Source organism: Empidonax traillii, unplaced genomic scaffold, assembly GCF_003031625.1.
Source record: "Empidonax traillii isolate 1590-97213 ecotype Southwest subspecies unplaced genomic scaffold, ASM303162v1 scaffold118:size1038473, whole genome shotgun sequence".
In the NCBI taxonomy this organism is placed as follows: Eukaryota; Metazoa; Chordata; class Aves; order Passeriformes; family Tyrannidae; genus Empidonax; species Empidonax traillii.
Window position 1 is genome coordinate 405,284 of NW_020955311.1, and position 12,535 is coordinate 417,818.

Consider the following 12,535-nt stretch of genomic DNA (forward strand, 5'->3'; position numbering starts at 1 on the left):
AGCTCAGAGTTTGGGACTTGTGTCTCCCGGTGCGGGCCATGACCATGGAGACCATGGAGAGCCCTCAGCACATCCCTTGGGGCAGCCCTTCTAGCCAGGCCACCAGCCCCATGCTGAAGGCTGCAGAATTACAATATTTTGTAAATTGCTCCATCTAGTGCCATTTCAGCAGAAAAAGCATCAGGAGTACAACACTCAGAGCCGCTGCAGCTGCCATGCTGGGGCCTGGGCAGCTTTCCCTGGCTTGTGTATGGAGTGATTCCATGAGGATGTGCCAGGTCCCAGCCCTGGTCTAGCTCTTACCTTGCAGATCCAGAGCCAAGGGTCTTTGCTTGCTTTATCTTATTTCTCACATCCTTCTCAAAATGGGACTCTAAACCCTTACATGGAAACATCTGTCCCAGAAAACGTAACATTCCTTACGAGCATTTTCAATTATTAAGAAATCCCTTAGATTGGATCGGGCTTGGAGCAATCTGGTCTAGTGGAAGGTGTCCCTGCCCATGGCAGGGGGTTGGAATGAGATGAGCTCTAAGGTACCTTCCAACTCAAACCATTCTGGGATTCTGCGAGTCTAAAAGAAGATGGAATAAAGAGTTTATGCTGCCACTGCATATTCTTCTTTTTTGTGCAGGAATTGGGAAAAAACTCTGCTTCAACCCTACCAGATTTGGGAAAGCAGCAGAGCCCTCAGATCCTGCTTGGAAAAGTCTAAAATCAAAGTCAAGGTGATCCTTGTTCCTTTTCCATTTGGAATGCTGCGGAACATGGATCTCTCTGATTTGTTGCCATCCTAAAAGGTCCAGCTATCACAGGAATGTGCACGTTAGGGAACAAAATGTCCATTGCTCCTAAGATGGACAACAAGGACTGTCACAGTGTTTAACTAGGATGTAAATACAGCTGAATTATGGACATTGACGTGTGAAGCTGTGGAGAAAGATGATAATGGAATTATGTATCAGTGCTCAGCACACCTGTAAAAACTGATGTTTTATACATGTGTGACATTAAATTAATTCACTGCAGTTCTTTCAGGCAAAGGGACATTAACTGCTCTATCTTAGCATAATCACATTACCTCAACAGGCTCTATGTATGTCACACTTCCAGGGTGGTAATCACCATGTGATTAATTACAGGGAATTTAGAGGCATTACAGCAATTCCTTATGGAGCAGCATAATGTGAGGGAGTCTCTCCAAGATGACCTGCTGTCCCCACCAGCCCACCCACCACCAGTCCCATGTCACTGCCACAAGCACCGACTTGGGCTGCACCCAACAGGTGCTTCCAAAACTCAGCACTTGGCTGAAGGGGTCATACCTGGACAGATGACAGCCCCTGGCAAGCTCACTTGGTGGGAGGACACACAAACTTACAGCAGCTCAATCCCAGCCTTTGGAAGAAGTCCAAACATCAGCATAACTTGGTTATAAGTTGACCTAGAAGTGCAAGCAGCCCTAAGATGGCTCCTGGTGATGTCAAAGATGTCCTTGGTGGTCTTATTGTGAACTGCAGCTTTTTGAGGTCAGGAAGCTGATGCAGGACTGTGAACAGCACCTGGACCTTCTGAAAGTAAAGGCTATGACAGCTGAGTCTGCAAACCAAGGTAGAAGAACCCTTAGAATGAGAGGCGAGAGCCCCTAGCTGTGCCAGAGGAGGTCCAGAGTGGGTATCAGGGAAGTTTTCTTCACAGAAGGGGTTGTCAAGGCTGCCCAGGTCTGTGGGGGAGTCCCCATCCCTGGAGGGATTTAAAAGCCATGTAGATGTGACACCTGGGGACACGGGTTAGGGGTGGACTTGGCAATACTGGGGGAACAGTTGAACTTGGGCTTTTCCAACCTAAATGATTCTGTGATTCTATGTATCAATTAAAATGGTGTTTGAATGGCACCTCTGAGGGGCTGCAAGATGCCTGTAGTACGGATGCTCCTCCTGTGAGCATCTTTTGGGTTGATTCTGATTCCTCCTGGCACAATTATGATCCCTCAGCACCTTCATCTTCATCCCCCAGTTTTGCTGCCTCCACCGTACCCTCAGTCTCCTACCTGAGCTGTTCTTGATGTCCTCATGATTAAAAACTAACCTAGATGGGTGGCTGTAGATTCCTGACGGAGGACAGGTGTGCAGGGATGGCTCCATGTGATCATCTCAGCTGGGAACAATCCTTCTACCTAGCACTGCTGTCTCCCATTGCTCTGACAGCGACTGCTGCTCCTGCTCCCTGAGAAAAGCAATCACAGCCCTACTTGGAACAGCAAACAAAGACATCTCGTGCAATAGCTCTTAACAATGACTTAAATTAAAAAAATAAATAATGTAAGTGCGCAACTACTTATGTAACCGAGCTTTATTTAGAATCTTTGAAGTCATAAAACGTCTCATTTTACTGATATACGTAAACATACAATCAGGAGGTTTAATTGCTGTTTTCCCTTGCACAGAAATAAAGTTTTAAACAAACCAGAACACCTCACCCCAGACAAGCGTAATGCAAATTTAATTATCTGACTTGGTCCTGTACATGGAGCACACGCTTCTCTGCATGGTCACTGGTTTATCAATTAGTTGCAAGATAATTTTTGGCAGTAATATATTCAACACACAAAGTGCAAATTACAAGAAGCAGAAAATGTTCTCTCTCCTTCTAGCAACGAGAAGTGCAAAATATCTCAGCCCATAAATTCTATTACTTATGTATATGAACTGTATGTGCATCATGGGCTAATAAATAGCCATCTAAAACTTCATTGATTAAATGTGGCAACATCCTAAATTCCGAATACAACAGCTATAAAAACACAGGACAGAGGAATCATTCCCTTTGGTTGATAAATTCCATATGCTTTCTGAGGATCTCTCTTCACACCTCCTCTTTAACTCCCGCATACCCTGGATACTTCTGCAACCAAAGGCAGTTTGTTAAAAATTCCCCCAATTTGCTACTTCTGAAGATATTTCTGTGTGTCTACAATCAAGATTCCACTAACACTTCACTTGGCAAATCAAATAGGACAGTGGGAATCCATAGAAAACAAGAAGTCTCTTCCAGGCACTATTAAGGGAATACCCACCAATGGTTCCAGCAGGCTAAATGCACTTTGTGATTATCTAAAGTTATGGAAAACTTTCCAATGAAATAAGGAAAATACTTTTCCATGAGAGCTAACTGCAGCATCCCTGTCTCAGTGTAGTTCACCTCGCTTCAGGATCTGTCCTTGTATGTAAAATTGGGAAAAACCCACTAAAACACACAGAGCAACTGTACCTTTAACACACCCCTGCATTACTCAGTTATTATAGTGCAGATTTTGATTCTTTTATCCATTTAATTCCTGGAATTTTTCACACAAAATGAGCAGCCAATTCCTACCCCGCCTCCCCTTTCATTTCTCTCAGCTACATCATCATTATAAATTATACCAAATAGTCCAAATCAGACTGGGCTGCTTCCTTTAAAACCCTCATGCTCCTCTGGATGGAGAGATTAACCCACAATGCCTTGCACTGCCATGAATGTGCCTGCCAAATTCATTTGCTAAATCACTAAGGCCACGGTCATATAATCACTGCAGGAATAGCTGTGACACAGAATGAAGTTGCTCATTTCTGGATGAGCGTTCCTGCATCCCACCTCCATGGTGAGACTGGTCCAGAGCGGGACTAGCCTTGGGAAGGCTCCTTATGGGCTTCAGCACACTCAACCTGGCTTAGCTTAAACCCAAAATATAGCTGAGGGCTTTGACTGTGCTGTCCAGCTTGATGGAGGGGCTGAGGAACGTCATCCTAAACTGCCTCAGCCAGCTTTGGGAGATCATCTCATCTCTGCCCACTGGTGTTTGGGATTATCCAAAACTGAACTCCAGCACCCCAAGAGCGAAGCATCCTCTGTGATCCGTGAAAACCTCTTCCTGCTCTATCTGATCCTGGGGAGACCCCTGGAACTGTAAATCAGTTTGCTGGTTTGGATGAACTTCACAGAGCCTTAAAGACAACGTGCGGAGGCACTGCTTACCTCACCCCATTCCTGGAATTACACGATCACATTCCTGAAGCAAACTTTTTGTCTTCATTAAAGTTTCAGGATGAACAATTATGCTGCGACTTGGCACGACAACAACTGCCTTTGTATGCGACATGCCTGGCATATATCAGCACATTTCTTCTTAAAAAATATAATTAGAATAGAATGAGCTACGCTGTTGTTGTTCATGCTGCCTAAATATCTGAAAAGGCTCAAACATTTTAAAAGCCTAAAAAAATAAATTTCCCTCTCCCCTCGTTTATTTTTCATGCTAAAGGCTGTAAATTGACACATCACAGTAATTACCTCTGACTAACTTCCACAGACCTACCCAAAGAGATAAACATGAGAAGTTCACATTTGACTATCAGACTTACTGTGCCGAGCACAAATAATTTCCCAGAGGAGAATTTGATATTTCATCATTTGGAACAGTGGTAATTTAATTACATTGCTAATGTTTTCTGGCATACTTGAAAGAACAATTAGCATAAGTAAATCATGAGTGAGATGACAAGTCACTCGGCATTTATTTCTGCTCATCAGATGAGATCAGTTGATGATCTAAATTCTCTTTTGTGTGTGAATTGATTCCAGGTTCAGCAGTTGCAACCTGGGTTCAGACTAGTGGGGATAAACTGATGCATTAAATAAAGTAAAATGGATATTGTTCTTTGAAGTTTCTTAATTAAACTTGTCCAGAGAAACCTCAAAAGCCACCAGAAGTCGGGGAGGGTGGGGAGAAAGGCTGATAAATGTGGAAGGCTAAATGAAGCTGGAGATTCACACTACCCTGCCTGGCAACGGGGGGAACACTGACTCATTTTTGCCAGGGTTTGCTTTACATCAGGGCTGAGCAGGGTTATTATAGCTCTACTGATGTTCTAAAATAATTGTATTTATCTCCGTGAGCGCAGTGACACTCATGACAACACCGTTAATGTCACAGTTCCTTTCTGGCGCTTCAGAATGGCCACGGCCTGTTCATGGGTGACGCCTTCCAGAGCCTCCCCGTTCACTGCCATGATCTGGTCTCCGCGTTTCAATCTGCCGTCATCCGCAGCTGCTCCCTGCAACGGCAAATCCAGGTGTCAGTGGCAGCACATGGAGCCCTCCCGCCCCTTGGAATGCTGGCTGGAATGAGGAGGGATGGAGCACTGGAATCCCACCATAGCTGGGTGAAATGACAGTGCTGAGGGTTCCCTGTGAGGGCTTCGACTCACGGCTCACCCTGAGATCCAACCCCTGAGAGAATTGGCTCATCCCTGGAAAAAGGCAGCGCCAAGACTGACTCTGGATTTTATGGTTATGGAGAGGCTTCTTAAAGCAGCATTTACATGTACTCCACACCCAGGGCTGAGGAACAGTTAAAAAGTGAGGAGGAGGAGGGACACAAAGCTCGTGCAGAAGAACAACTTGGGTACTGCCCTCAACCCAGACAGAACTGGGCTCCACTGAAGAAATGGCCTCAAGTTGTGCCATTTAGAGGTTTGGATTGGATATCAGCATAATTTTGTTCACCAAAACAGTGTCAAGCACTGGAACAGGCTGCCCAAGGCAGTGTTGGAGTCCCCATCCCTGGAGGGATTTAAAAGCCGTGTGGATGTGGCACTTGGGGACATGGGTTAGTGGTGGCCTTGGCTGTGCTGGGGGAATGGTTGGTCTTGATGGTCTTAGAGAGCTTTTCCAACATAAACAATTCTATGATGCTCCTGAGAAGCTCCCACAAAGCTTTAGAAATGGCTGTTCTCCTTCAGAGGCCTGAGCTCTTTAATCCAAATCCCAAGCCCTGCCTTCCCAGAGGTTGGCTCACAGTGTCTGCTTCTGCTCCAAGGCCCCACTACAGTACATTTAGCTTCCATTTAGGATTTCTCAGCCATGCTCAGATCTAGAAACTTGCATCAGTTAAAAGACACAATATCTTAATAATTGAATATTGTAAAACGACAAGATATTTGTGGTTTGAGCTCCAGTACAGCAGAAGCAGAAGACTTCTACTCCCCTTTCAGACAAAGTTTTCTCAATTGTATCACCTACCCTGCCACAAGCGCTGACACAAATGACAGCAAGTAGGCACTGGACAAGCAACTGTGGGCAAAGGATCCCTAATTCCCACTGTCTTCCCTTCCTCCCCCCCATTTCCACAACTCTCTTCACATAGCCATACCTGATGTATCTTACTGGCCCACACTGAGCTCATCTCTAGCAAAGGGATGGGTGGGAAAAGGGGCACTTCTCCCTCCTCCACTCGGGCTGGGCTGTACTGTGGTTCTTCCTCAGCCTTGGGGGCCAGAGCCCAGGCAGTACTTGGCAGGTACCCCCAATCCTCCCCAGATACTCAGGGTTGGGGTCAGAGATAGGTTTACTCCTGGTTTTTCAGCTGAAACTCATCTGCCAAGATACAGCATCTCTGCAACTGCCTCCCTCCTGCACAACGGCAAAAGTGATGCCTCCACACCTCTTGAAAGGTTTCTTGAGATTTACAGATAGAAAACTGTCTTATAAATATTTTAATGTACAAAAACAAGTTTCCCAAGTACACAGAGCAATTTTGCTGAGATAAAGTATGTTGTTTCAGCCATAAGGAATATGAAATATAAACTGAGAAGCCAGTTGTGAGTTCTAGGTCCACTAACTCACATCAATGCACTTAGACAGTACATTTTGCTTTCTACTACATAATATATTACCCAAGCCAAATCTTAGGTTAATTTTTAAAGACGATACAGAGAAAACAAAAATAAAAGATACCTTGGCAAATATAGTCTTGACATAAATGGGCAGGTCTCCATGGGGACTTCCATACCCCCCTACAATACTAAATCCCAGTCCATCAGAGCCTTTCTCCAAAGTAATAATCTTAGGCTGAGGTGCTCTGAAAACACAATAAATATCACTTAGAATAGCAATGTCTGTCTCTGGGGACTTTAAGCAGAAGGAACACTTACAGAGACATTCATCTGTCACGAATTTTTTCACACAGTCATAAACCATGACCCCTGCACTGAAACACTTCTGCACAGCTCAGAGTTGAAACACTGCTCCTCACTTCCAAAATGCTTATTTTTAATAAGACCTCACCAAGACTACTTATCTCTGAGGCAGAAGTGAGACTCCCCTGATCCACAGTCGCTGCATATAATAAAGGAGAGATTGCTTTCTTTTCTGTCATCTTTACTCTGCCTAAGTGGCAACTGCAAGAGGAAAGAGTCTAAAAGGACGCAGCCAAGATCACTGTTTACAGTGTCATCTCTACCCAGGCTCTTTGGGCTGTTTCCTAACAGCCTATATCTGACCTACATCCCCTGTCCTTGTGAACTTTTCAGGGACTTCCATGGCCTACGTTAAGCAAAGGAAGGTTTTTTTGTGGAATTCAGACCATTCAGAATGAATAGATCCATCTCAAATTTGAAATTAGTAAGTTCTACATGTGTAGAAAGAATTATTGTGAACTAAAAGTGGTCAGGCATTGAAACAGGAGGCCCAGGGCAGTGGTGAAATCCCCATTCCTGGAGGGATTTAAAAGCCACGTGGATGTGGCACTTGGGAACATGGGTTAGTGTTGGGATTGGCAGTGCTGGGTTAAAGGTTGGACTCAGTGATCTCAAAGGGCTTTTCCAACCTAAGTGATTCTAATTCTGTGAAAGCTGTTTGGCATCTTCCACTTATCCAAAGTGCAGCCCAATCTGACTATTATCGAGGTATTTTTTAGGACTAAATACATACAACTTTCTAATTCTGCTTCATATTTTCACATCCAAATTTCCTTACTGTTTTGATATGAAAAAAGAATGCAAATCCTTTTGTGAAGCAAGCAATTCTCCTTTGAGAGCAGCAATAAAAACAGTATCTCACACGGTAAGACTAGGGAATGAAGCGTAAATAGCTTAACTTTTACACTCAAACCCCCTGAGGTAGAGCAGCAACTCGCATCTCAGCTTCTTAAAATAAATAGAATGAATCAAAGAATGAAAATGCAGAACATAAGGAAACTGATGAACTGAAATGAAGATCAAATGAATTTCAAAATGATAACTGGGATGCTACAGGCTGCCCTAAAAAGCGCACGATGGAGAATGATGCATGGGAGAACTGGATCTCTAACTTCCATCACCACACACAAGTGCTACAAGGAGAAATTGTTTTAATCAGATTTTTTTGAGTTGTAAAGCTTAAAAGATTCAAAAGACAAAGAAATTTCTGGGACACGTTTTGAAAGGTCTTTTAAACACATCTTTCCTCAGTGTGCCAATAACAAATTATTTCAAATTGCTACGATTATAACTCTTCCAGACAAGGAAGCCAACAGGCAAGGGCAGAACTACTATGTCAGCATAACATTGGAAAAGAAAGGAGATATTTTTCTTGAAAAATACCCAGAAATAGTGTTTGGAAACACACTTTGTGCTTATTTACTCAAGCAGATTCTGTCAGCAGGTGAAGACAGACATAAGCCCATAATCAGCTTGGAGAAGGTCACAGTTTTCATTTTAAAGGTGATGGAAAATTAAAGAGAGAAGCAATGGGAGAGACCTCCTGCACCATTCCAGGCTGTTCCCTTGCATGAAATCCACTTCAGTTCTGCAGGGGAGTACAGACTTACTCGGGATCTTCGGAAGGATGCTCTGAGGATGAGTTCAGGGTGCACCCCGCAGACATGCTCTCCAGCTGGGTGGCAATGGCACTGATGTTGGTGTCAGCCACAACCTGAGCAGGAGGATCAAGGAAATAAAATGTGTATTCACTTAACAACAAAACCATCTTGGCTAATTATGCAGAAAGTAGCTGATACATTCCCAAAATCAACTGTTGACTTTTTTCTAAGCAAATTTTAAATACAAGTGTTACTCTCTTAAATCTACTAATTCGATATTTTCAAATTATAGCAACCACCTTTCTGAGGTTAATGTAAACTTTGCTGTGAAGCTTCCCCTTGCCTTCACACAACCATCACTCGGGTGCTGAGCAGAGGGAACAGCCCTTCTGGATAATCCAGAGAAAAAGGTTACTTTGTCAAGGAAATAGAGTCAACACAAAGAGTCCAGGATTGTGCTTGAAAGTAAAGGCCCCCCACAGAGACCACCATAGCCTTTAACAAAAGGGGCTCCAGCAGAGCTGGAGAGGGACTTAGGACATGGAAATGGAGTAACAGGACATGGTGAAGTGGCTTCCCACAGGACAGGATTAGATTGGATATTGGGAAGAAAATTCTTCCCTGTGAGGGTGGTGAGGCACTGGCACTTACCCTTGCATTGATGCTAATTTTTTATTCTTTGCTTTTTTTCTGGAAAAATTTCAAAGAGACCACCACGAAGTGGTTTGGATTTGAAGTATTTACAGTTGAAAGGACACCAATTTCCCAACAACTACATGCTGTGGTTATCTCCTAACTCCATCTCCCTCTGAAGAGATATTCCTCTCTGCTTCACATTTACTGTTTCAGCTCAGAGACAGTGAAAAACAGCCGGGAAGTATATTTCCAGTATTTCCTTCAGCTAGCTATGGCCTTATTTTATCAAAATGAAAAGGTACTTTTTCCACTAGTTGCTGTGAACATGGCTTAACGAAAATGTACTTTTTCAAAGTAAAATCCTATTCTATAAATCCCCCATTTTAAACGAATGCTCGCAATTCTTCCATAACAATATTTCCCTCTTTGAAATGATTTGGAGCCAAGAGGCTGATAGAGCCAAGAGGTTCTCATGCGAATTTTGCATCTGGGACTCAGGTTCCAGGATACCCTAAATAAAGCAGTCCAGCAGACGAGAGCTGCACCTAGCTCAGCCACCAAAAACACCATTAGGGTTTCCTTCCTGTGCCATTAGGGTAAGGAATGCCAGCCAGGATTTGTCGTGTTTTGATGTTCAATAAAACGAGGGCAAAATAAATCTATATTCAAAAATCTTCAGCTGGCAGTAAGAACGTATCAGAGTTCAACAACCTTGTAAAAAAGCTTCCCCTTATCTCATTACTACACCTGCAGAAAAGAAATTAAATTAAACCAAAGCATCAAAACAGCCGAAAGGGATGATTGTTCCCCTGAGACCTTAATCTCCCATTTGCAAACAGCATTTGCAAACTCCTTTACCATCCTTCCCAGGACGTTCCCATAATAAGCCTTTCCACACCACTGAACACAATTATCTGACCTTTCAAAGCAGTTTGCCATGAAGTGGTCTAACCTGATAATAAACAGAATTACTTAATGACATATCAGTCATGATTATCACAGCGATAGGATTATTCCATTTAGATTGTTTTAATAAAAAAGAGCAATTTGGTGATTGAGAAGTACCTGTGGTCAGTGTGTGAGGCAACCGCATCAGCACACTATGGCAGGGCCTCAACACTACTCCCAGTATTGAAATACAACATCCCACCTTCATAGAACAGATTTTTAATGAAGGAAAATAGACTCGACTTTATCAGAATAAACCTGTATCATCTGTTAAGACTACTGGGCTCATTTTAACCTAGAGAGCAAAAATGCGGAAAAAAACCAGACAACTAAAAAACCAAGACATTTCTAGAAGAACCTCTTTGTTTATGTGAGACCAAGTGACAGTGTGCTCCATCAGGAATATTTTTAAATCCTTGATGAGGTGCGGTATGCTGTATTACAGCTTTCAAGATGAGCAATTTTGGGTTCTGCAGCAAGCTTTCATTTTCTATTCAGGGAATACTGTTGACATGAAAAGTGAAATTACTCAACGTTAGTAACAATATGATAACTATAATTTAACAGAGAATCCTCAGCTGGGGCATATCTATGTGTTTCCTTTGACTTCAATGGAACTACACAAATACACCATCTGCTCTGGAACTGGCTCATCACTTACTGGGTCAGCAGTTCATGGACAGACAAAACAAAGAATAAGCAAGTCTAAAACTGAGTTTATTATCATTTAATTTCCCTTTCCCCTCCTTTTTTTCTTTCTTTTTTTTTTTCTATTTGTGTTGTAATGCAAGCAAGAAGCTCGCAAAAATCCCTCAGGATGTGTTCCAATCCAAAATGCTGTGATGATAAAGAGAATTAGAGCAGATTTTAGCGGTGTCTTCAGCTTGTTTTCCAATTGTTACAATAATTCTGAAAATGAGGAGAATTTTGAATTCTATCTGGCAAGTATTTTCCCCATTTCTTTGTGTAAACATAAAAATAAACTGTGGATGAATATCCTGGCAGACAGCAATTAGAACCAATGTGGCAGAAGAAACATAGCAGTGACAGCACTGTTTTCTCTCTTGAGTGTTTTTATTCATTACCTGTAGAATATTCAGTTCTAGGCAGTACTGCTGTAATGACGATGCTATAATTTTCCCTGAATTTCTTTCAAGAATATGGAAACCATCACTGTGGGCAGTTGGGTCCCAGTCTTGTTACATCATGCACGCACACACACACACACACACACGGAATTTTTTGTTCCTAGTTAACTTCAAATTAAAAAAAGCCCCACAACTTGGAAGCTTGTTGATTTATCATGTGTAGCAATAAGTTATTTTGTTCTCTTTGTTACACTTTATATAATCACGCTCACAGCCTGCATGAATGGCAATAAAGAATTTTTGAATGGAAATGATTTCTTGCTTTCATTCTGTGTAATTCCCATCAGCAATCACCCTGCAATTCTGTGATGCCTTGTGCCAGTGATGCTCAGTGTTTTTTTTATTCCTGAATGCCATTTATCTACCCTGATGCAGCTGCATGTTCAATTTATCACCATACCTGCAGGATAATGCTCCCATAAGCATTCTTTAGTAGATTAACAGCATCTGCATGAGACAGCCCATCCAAAGGTTGCCCATTAATACTGACAATCCGATCTCCAACCTAAAAGCACAACAGTAATGGAAAATTACTACCATTAGGGAAAATTAAAATTAAGAATGCTTAAAATTCCTCGTGAACTTGGCACTGCACAGTCACGCTTCTCTTTTGCAGGATCCCTTTTGTGAGGATTCTGCACTGCTAGTGATCATTTCCCATTCTTCAGAGTAAGGACAATATGGATTTTTTAAAACTAACAATACGATCAGAGAAACAAAGATTAATTGTATTTTACTCTTTCCATTTGCAAGCAGAGAGAGGGAGATTTTCACTGCTGTCCTCCCATCCAGAAAGGATTCATTTGTATCTGAATATGCAGATACGTTCATTTTCTTCCACACTGTGTAAGCACTTGCTGAATGTTGTACAGAAAAGTAGGAACTTCTGATGTTAATCTAATTAACCTAGATGGTTTCCTCTTCTTAGACATAAAGATGATCTTGACCCTTGCACTTAGTGCTATTGTTTAATTCTACTGGAGACACAGCATGAATGTAGCAGCATGTCCTAATGAATCTCATGGGCCAAAGTATACGGGTCTGCATAATAAGTTCTTTTCAATACTTTTGATTCCTTGAAACTCACTCAGAAACTGAAAGTCTTCATCACAGTCATCCCTGGAAACCCACATGTGCAGTGGGTCTGATACAAGTGCCTTTTTTTGGTGTTTCTTTCTAAGGG

General features: G+C 42.4%; 1 protein-coding gene across 7 annotated transcripts in view; it reads right to left on the reverse strand.

Moving 5' to 3' along the window:
* Positions 1-2,334: 2,334 nt before the first annotated feature.
* PATJ (PATJ, crumbs cell polarity complex component) overlaps positions 2,335-12,535 on the reverse strand; it is a 145,460-nt gene continuing 135,259 nt past the window's right edge. For 5 of the 7 annotated variants that reach the window (XM_027883092.1, XM_027883096.1, XM_027883091.1 and 2 more), the window contains exons 42-45: positions 11,753-11,857; positions 8,630-8,733; positions 6,778-6,901; positions 2,335-5,096 (exon numbers count right to left, since the gene is read on the reverse strand). In XM_027883092.1, the coding sequence (XP_027738893.1) occupies positions 4,950-5,096; positions 6,778-6,901; positions 8,630-8,733; positions 11,753-11,857 (480 nt within the window). In that variant the 3' untranslated portion in view covers positions 2,335-4,949. The remainder of the gene's footprint in view (positions 5,097-6,777; positions 6,902-8,629; positions 8,734-11,752; positions 11,858-12,535) is intronic. The other 2 variants (XM_027883095.1, XM_027883093.1) reach the window with 1 other exon arrangement.